Source organism: Manihot esculenta, chromosome 13, assembly GCF_001659605.2.
Source record: "Manihot esculenta cultivar AM560-2 chromosome 13, M.esculenta_v8, whole genome shotgun sequence".
NCBI classification, from domain to species: Eukaryota; Viridiplantae; Streptophyta; class Magnoliopsida; order Malpighiales; family Euphorbiaceae; genus Manihot; species Manihot esculenta.
In genome coordinates this window covers 8534846-8543625 of record NC_035173.2, presented here as the reverse complement: position 1 = coordinate 8543625, position 8780 = coordinate 8534846, and the positions used below count along the sequence as shown (strand labels likewise).

Here is an 8780-nt window from a genome sequence, read left to right as displayed (position 1 = left end):
TTATTTTATGTGTAGGTAGTACTTGATCAGTGCTAGTTTCTTTTGAATCCTTTGTTGGTGTAGTTGTATATTGTTATTTGGGTTTAAAACTTTTTCTTTTGTCATATTGTTTTGAAGTTTTTTAGATTTTTTTATTTAGTATACATGCATTTAGGTTGAAAAATGTTATTTGGATGACTAATTACTAGATTTTTTAGAAATATAAGTAATAAATTAATGAATTTTTTAAAATCATATAAATTAAATAATAAAATATTTAACGACTAAAATTAATACAGAAATTAGATATAGACCTTTTAAAATATTAGAAATACTTTAATAGATTTAAGAAGAACCGTTAAATCAATCAAATTTACGGAGCATACATTTCACAATAGAAAAACAAAAATGAAATAGAAAGACAAGGAATGAACAATAATGGCTTAATATTTGGTATTATAAACTTAGAATGAGGCCATCTTTTTGCCTTCTCAAATCTATAACCACCAAACTACGAGCGCTTTGACAACACACTCTATATCCCAATTTATATATATGTATATTTTTATTTTTAATAAGAAGCAACCAAAGGCCCAGTATGATCATGATAACCTTTTGGATCCTCCATTTCTAACAACTTAGCAAAAACTCCTACTAATGGTGCTGTATTATATGTGCAGGCCTCAGTCTGCATATAATTACCTCTTTGGTCCCTGAAATTGTCTTGCCTATCAGGTCCGCCAACCAATGCCCCAACCAAGACATTGGGGTTCTGCTCTTGGCTGCTGTACCAGTTATCATATCCTTGGGTGCACCCAATGAACCCCTTGTTCTCTCTATATGACACTATTGAGGCCCCTCTATGGTGCACCCTTGTGGGGAATTTAGGACCATATCCCACTAAATAGCTCATGTTCATTGGGTTAGAACCTAAGATATAATCAACTTGTGATTTAGCAAAATTGAAGATCTCTTCATGATCCACTACTCCATTAGGGCATTCAAGCTTTTGATTGGAGCTTTGAAGGTAACCGGAGTATATAGTCAGAAGAAATGCTGCCGTAGAAACATATTGCATGTTATTCCATTGCCGGATGTGTAAGAGGCCTGCCGGAGTTCGGTCCACATTGCTGCCATTATTGTTTTTGTTTAGGCATGAGCATATGTAGTATTCACCCTTTGATTTATACTGCTCTAGCATGTGACTCTGCTCCTTGTGTCCATCCATAAGCAACTGCAATTTAAAATTTGTGTACAGATAACATTGAATCATAGAACTTGAAAAGCAGTAAAAAGAAATGAATTGAAATGTTTAAACTCAAGCCAATGATGAGCTCATCAATAACTTTCTACCCATAAACAGCCAAAAAAAAAAAATTCAAATTAAGGCACTCCAGTGGCGATGCCACCCTTACTGCATGAGGCCCATGTTTCCTATTCAGTGTGACACAAAGTTTCAGACCTCAAAACTCTCCAAAAATTTTTCACACAACCAACGATCTCTGCTCAATGGATTTTTAGTTCAACAAGTGGCCCAGCACAGCATGCAGCAAGTTACATGTGGGTCTATTGTAGTGAAGAAGCTTGTGCATTTGTGCCTTACCCTGCAGACTACACCCATGAGGACCATAAATGAAAGAAAGAGTTGTCCATTCAATTTGTTTTAAGCAAGTGGGACCCACAAACTGAAATAGGAGGTCCCATCTAAAAGCTGGGACAAAAGAATCATGCATATAGAATTGCATACATGATCATGATCTGCAAATCCAGCATGACCTTTCCCCCTGCTTCCTTCTCTGTGATGTGATAAAATTCTGATATCACATTTTATGCAAGGCACCCACTAGCATTGTGCCCGGTGGCACTACCTTTTATTTATTTATTTTTTGAAGCAGCAACACCACTCGTCAATGTCCAAACTCGGAAGTACTGCAATGCAAAGCATCAGCAGCACATGCTTTTATGCTTCTGGAGAACCTATTTTTTTCTTTTCACATGTTTTTTTTCTGAAAAGTTGCTTAAAAAAATAGAGGACTAGTAGTGTATATACCTTAATTAGAGCTTACTCTATGTAATTAACTTTGTTAGAAAGTAAAAGCATAATCTAACTAAGTACTACGTTATTATATATTCCGTCCCTGAGTTGTAGGCAAATCATATAAAGATTGTGAGAGAGCAGTCCCTAAATCAAAGACCCCATTTCTTCAAGCACACAGTCACAGCCTTCATGCTCAAGAAAAGAGAGTATATAAAAAAAAGGGAAAGTTTACCTTTGAAGCCATAATTTGAAGACCAGCATACTTAACATCCCAACTAAACTCAGTTATGGCCCAATCAGTCCCGCCAAAATAATGAGCTTTGTTAATTACGTAATTTAAGTATTCTTTATTGTCGGTGGCCTTATACAGCCACATAGCTCCCCACAACAATTCATCCATGTACCCACTCACCGACGCATAATAACTCTTTACTGCCTCCACACTTGCATCATATTTTCCTCTGTACTTATCTCCAAATTCAAACAACTGCATCCATATTAAACAAAATTTCATATTAGTGAATTAAAAGTCATTAAAGAAAATAATATACAATGACTTTTATAATACTATAAACTATTTCAAAATAAATTTTTGTTATTTATTTTAAAATAAATATATGAAAATTATATTATAAAATTTCTCTATAATCAATAATAATTTGTTAATTGTTTGACTTATTAATCTATTAGTGTCATATCGTCATTAAAATGTGAGATTTTATAAAATCTTGATTTAGAAAAATCATACATCTTATCAAATTTAATTAAAAATTAAGTTTCCAAGCCAAAATGACCATGGTAGACAGAGACAACATGAATTTCACCGTAAAGTCCCCTATAATTATGCCACTAATTAATATTATATTGTGACCATTCTAGCGCACCAGAATTGTATGTGATTTCCAATATTGACCCACCAGGTCTATAAGTTGACGCCAATTTGACTAATGACAGTTATTAACAGTCACCTGTTGGGCATGGTGCAAAAGCAAGTGAGCGTAATGCGGGTTTCTTCTTTTAAACACTATTGATGCGGCAGCCATTGCGGCGGCAGTTTCTCCGGCAAGATCCGACCCGGGATTGTTCTCATCGATCTTGTAGGCTTGGCGGGATGTAGTCATGTCCTCCGGTCGCTGCCAGCAGTAATGGTCAGTGTCACCATCACCCACCTATAAATGCGACCACAAGGACATAATTTAAATGAATAATTAATAATGAAAAGAAACAAAATCATTTAAATTCTGATCCTGATGAAGCAAATGTAGCAATAGAAGATGTAGTCAACCTCTGCCCATAGCACATTTGGGCTAGAGTGCGCTTTGATAAAATAATCAGTCCCCCATTTAATAGCCTCTAATGCGTGTTCTAATTCGTCGGCACGAGAGATCTGATCACGGAACTCGATGACACTCCACGAAAGCATAGTAATAGTGAATGCCATTGGTAGCCCAAATTTGACATGATCCCCTGCATCATAATATCCTCCAACTAAATCCACCTACATCACAGAACACAACAGAGTCTCTTCAATTTCGAATTTTAACGCAATACTCAAAATTCTGAGCAATTTTTTGTACTAACTCCTTGTTCTAAGCCATCAGTGAGGCCTGAATGGTCGCGCCAAGTGACTCGCTGATTGTAGGGTAAGCGACCGGAGCGCTGTGCTTCGAAGTAGAGGAGGCTCTTGGTTAATGCATCAGCGTAATCAAAAGCAAGTCCAGTTTTAAAAATGGTGAAGAAGGAGAAGAGAGCACAGCAATGGCGCGCAATTCTAGGGGGTTTTAGAGGTCTATACAGGGTTTGGTTTTTCTTCTTCTTCCTCTCATCCTCCATGGTTGCTTTGCTTCTTCACTCGAGAGAGTGAAGTGGGCAATGGAAGAAGAAGGAAAGAGAAAGAGGAAGAGAAGTGAAATCTGAATGGGTGCGGGTAGAGTATATAGTCTGCATAAGCCATAGATGCATGTGAGTGTCACGTGAACATGTGAAATGTTAAAAATTCTTTCGCCTTCGATCCCATACGAACACTAGCGCGATTTCTGCAACGGTTTACTGCTTTTATTGTGCTAAATTTGGACAACGGCGTCGACCCTTTTTTTTGACAAATATATTTTGACCAAAAGGCTAAATTGTAAAACAATACATTAAATTTTATTTTTTAATTTAAATTTATTTTTAATTATTATTAAAATATCAAAACAGATTATTTTTCATTAAGATTTAAAAATGTAAAATACAATCTATTTGATATTGCTTTCTTGATTTTAAATAGTAATTAATAAAAAAAGTTATTATTGAGTTTTTATAGAAATTTTGATTTTTTAATTTTAAAAAATATATTAAAATATTTAATAATTTTTTTAGATATTTCATATTTATAAGTATTATATTTACGATGTGTAATAAATATTTAATAAATTTTTTTACTATTAAATTTCAATTGAATGATTATTTTATTAATAAATAAAATTAAGGACCATATTGGAATTTTTTATTAATTTTTAAAATTTAATTTAATTCTTTACTTATAAATTTATTAATTTAAAAGATTTGTTTTTATCATCCTTATTTTATGTTTTGTCTATAATATGAATTAGTATAAATATTTAGTCTTTTTCATCCAATAGCTTTACGTGAATTATATAATTATATTAAAAATTTTAAATATCATAATTTTCACAAATATATTTTTTATCTGTAGAAAATAATTTAAATTTAAAAAATATTTTTTAAAATATTTTAAGCAAATTATAAAACCAAATGTCATCTAAATATCTTATTCGATTATTAATTTTAATTAATATTTTATCAATTGTATTTAACGTTAAATTAATATTTTATTTTATAATATTAAAAAAATAGTATACATAAACTTTTTTTTCTTCAACAATTAATTTTTCGTTAAATTTAGCAAATTATAGTAATTAATTACTTTACAAATTAAATTTTCGTTATATAAAAATATTGTGAGAGTAGTTGTAAAATTGTGTTAAGTATCAAATTTTCCACAACATTTAAATTTTTTTATAATTTAATTAAAATTACAGATTTTAAATATGTTATACAGACGACCATATCTTATTTGAAATAATCTATAATTAATATTTTTATTATATTGCCAAAGATTTTTATTAAAAAATTTAAAATTTTATTATATCATAATTAAAAATTTTTGCAATTAATTATTTTACATTAAGTGAACTATAAAATCACGTTAATCGTATTTTTTATAACATTTTAATTTTTTTATGAAATTTTGTAATTTTTATTAATAATATGAATGTAAGTATGGACCGCTTCTTATTAGAAACGTAGAGTATTTGATTCAAATTAAAAAAATTGATTAAACTGAATTAATTTAAAAATTTTATTTGATTTTTTTTTATTTTTTATCTAATTTTTAATTTTAAAAATTTTAATTATTTTGATTCGCTTTTATTTTAATAAAAAAATAAAAAAATTGAATTGAACTGAAAATAATATATTATTTTTCATAGAGGTTATACCATAATTAAGGTTGAAATATTTTAATTAAATTTTAAAATATTAAAAATAAGGTGTAAAACAATTTATTAAAAATTACAACCGATTAAACTAATTCAAAACAAATTAGATCGGTTCAATTCAATTCAATTTATGTTTAAAATCAATTCGATTTGATTTTTATAAATATTAAAATTTTAATTTTAAATTTATTTAATTTAATTTAATTTTAAATCAAATCAATTAAATGGTCACTCATATTTTTCATATGATACGACTAATAATTAATATTTTACATAATTACTAAAATATTATATGTATTTTTTTTATGAAGAAACTTTATTTTTCGTTAAGTTAGTCAAAAAATTTTGAAATTAAATATTGTACAGAATAAAAAATCATTTTACAAAATTATTATTTTTTAATATATTAAATTTTCATAAATTTTTATAATTCTAATTAAGTTATAAATTCTAATTATTGAAATTTAGATAATTATAACATATTTGTTGTTATCTATAATTATTTTGTTATGGAATTACCAAAAAAATATTACTCTTTTACTTGAACTTTTTTCTTTTTTTGCATTAAGGTTAATAAAGTTTCCTAATGAACTACTTTGCAATTTTACAAAACTTTCTTAAGATTAATTGTAAAATAGTATTGAATTAAATCATCATATTTTGCAAGAACATAAAATTTTCTCTAAATTTTTGTAATTTTAATTAAGATTTTTAGATCTAAGTTGGGAAATTTTGATAACCATACCTTGTTTACTAAAAACATTAAATTTTTATGAAAATACTTTTTTTCATTAAATTTAGTAATTTTTCATAATTAATTATTTTTAAAAAATGTATTATTTACAAAAATTCACGAAATGAATTGTAAAATATGTTAAATGTATTATTTACAAAATTCATTGAATTTCATCTGTTCATTTAGATTAAAAACAGGTCTATTATCCCTTTTTTCTCTTAAAAAAAAACTTATCTTTTCGAAATGATCGATAATTCATGAACGACCGCTAGGGTTGCTACAAATGAGGGTGCTATCATTTTTTCTTTTTGGTATTGGACAAAACACTCTTTTATGATAAACGAAGTAGATCTTTAATAATATAGATAATGAGCAAATGTTCCAATACATCAAAATGTTGCAATTACTCTAGAGCATCATTCATGGCTCACAAAGAAAGGGAGGAAGTCTCCATGGATACCCCAAGGATTCGAACAGAGGCGGTCCAAAAAGAAGGTCAAGTTCAAAGAGAAGGGTCGCTAGATAATGCTCTGAAAGACGTCGACTAAAAACTGGTACGAGATGTACAAAGGTATCAAAAAGAATAGGAGGAGGACTATAGCCTGGACGATGTCTCACCCCTATTAGAAGAGATCTTAGTAGAAATTTTTTCAACTAAATTCAAGCTACCCAGCTTGGGCAAATATAACAAAACAGAAAATCCTAGAAGTTACTTGGCGATCTTTAGGATGACAATGCAGTTTCAAGATGTCAATGATTTCATGTTATGCCGAGTATTTCCGTCAACACTCACAGGTTTAGATAAAAACTGGTACCAACATCTGAGCTCAGGTTTAATTCAAAACTTTATGCAATTTGCTATGTTATTTAAATTCAGGTTTATTACTTGTATACTTCTTAAAAAACTCTCCTTTAACCTCTGGAATATCCTCCAAAGAGAAGGTGAGTAATTAAGGAATTTTATCTCACGGTTTAATGCATAAGTCATATAGGTGGAAGAATTAAATAATGAGATAGCATGTGAAATATTAAAGAAAGAGACATGCAATGTCAAGTTTATGGATTCCCTAATTAAGAACCCAGCCACTACGTACCAACAGCTAATGGACAAATCTCAAAAGTACATCAGGCTAGATGACGAAGTCCAAGCATTGAGAGAAGACAAAAGGAAAAGTCAAAAGCAAAATCAAAAGTCAAAGAAGCAAGGATATGAAGGAGATCATAGAAGTTATCCAGTCTCCCAGAGAAGGGATGACCAAAGCAAGTATAAGAATTATACTCCATTGAATGACTCATGAATACGTATTCTAATGTAGATTAGAAAGAATGACAAGGAAGTCAGATGGCCTCCCAAGCTCAATCTAAAGAGAGCCGAAAGGCAAGACAGGACCAAATACTGTCGTTTTCATAAAGACCACGGACATACAATGGAGGAGTGCCGATAACTGAAAGACGAGAACTAGAGGTTAATAAGGGATGACATACTTTGAAAGTTTGCCAAAAAAAGTAGGGAAGAGAGGAGTCCTAAACCCGAGGTAACAACTCATGAAACTATCCCTAACAGTGAACCTGTAGGGGGTTATTCATATAATTACAGGAGGACCCTGCAATGGCAAGAGGAAAAATAAACGCGTCATAGAAGACTTCCAGTCAGTTGAGCAGGAACCATAGGCCAAACAAGAGGTAAGGTTCGAACCTACAGATAAGACAATAGGATTTTTTTAAAATGAACAGCTGGTCGTCAACATCTATCAAATAGGTATGAGGTGAGGCGTGTCTTGGTGGATACAGGTAGTTATGTTAATCTCCTCACCTTAGATGTGTTTAATAAATTGGGGTTAGATAAGAATAACTTTGTTAAAGTCTTCTACTCGTTAATGGGATTAGAAAATAAGACCGTGGCAGTACTGGATACTATTAATCTCCCCCTTGTGCTGGGTGATGAGAAGCATAAGCGGGAGCTATATGCGGATTTTGCGGTGGTAGATATCCTGCTCGTATATAATGCGATAATAGGTCGCCCAGTCATAAATTGCAATGGTATAGTTATTAATATGGATGTTATATGTCTTAAACTGCTAGCTCTAGGAGGATTGGTGGTTGTTCGAGGTAGCCAGAGATCAGCCCAAAAATGCTATAGACCTTCCACAAAAAGTCTTGGGAAAGCAACAATGCCTATCGACTTGCTGGAGAAAACTGATTCTCACATAAATCCAGAAGTAGCGCCTCGAAGTCTTAGAAAACCTTGAAGAAATACAAAATTGGATCAAGCCGAGTTTTTACATGCTGCAATTAGAATGGCAGTTTATAGAAACAAGATGTCCAGAATGTTCAAACAGCAGAGTCAGGTGGTGTCCTTAATGCAGAAGACTTAGTCCTTAAAAGAACAGATGAAATAGGAGGTAATGCCGGATCTGGTAAGTTGAGGAAAAACTAAAAAGGACCATTAAGTTTCTCGAAGGTTATTCATCTAGGATCTTATAAGCTGGCCAGATTAGATGACTGAGTCATTTCCCACTCCTAG

General features: G+C 31.0%; 1 protein-coding gene across 1 annotated transcript; it reads right to left on the bottom strand.

Moving 5' to 3' along the window:
• Positions 1–408: 408 nt before the first annotated feature.
• LOC110629536 (endoglucanase 11) lies at positions 409–3932 on the bottom strand. Its single transcript, XM_021776556.2, has 5 exons — positions 3599–3932; positions 3303–3515; positions 2986–3186; positions 2250–2504; positions 409–1213 (listed from the first exon to the last, which is right to left on the bottom strand). Exons 1-5 carry the CDS (start codon positions 3848–3850, stop codon positions 551–553), a joined length of 1584 nt encoding a protein of 527 aa, XP_021632248.1. The 5' UTR covers positions 3851–3932; the 3' UTR covers positions 409–550.
• Between the last annotated feature and the right edge of the window lie 4848 nt (positions 3933–8780).

What these genes read in the sequence shown, in the direction of transcription:
- LOC110629536 (XM_021776556.2), bottom strand. Translation starts at nt 3,850, where the DNA reads ATGGAGGATGAGAGGAAGAAGAAGAAAAACCAAACCCTGTATAGACCT. An exon ending in TTTTGCACCATGCCCAACAG is followed by an intron (nt 2,505 to 2,985) that starts GTGACTGTTAAT and finishes ATATGGATGCAG; the next exon opens with TTGTTTGAATTTGGAGATAA. An exon ending in TTCAAATTATGGCTTCAAAG is followed by an intron (nt 1,214 to 2,249) that starts GTAAACTTTCCC and finishes TTTAAATTGCAG; the next exon opens with TTGCTTATGGATGGACACAA.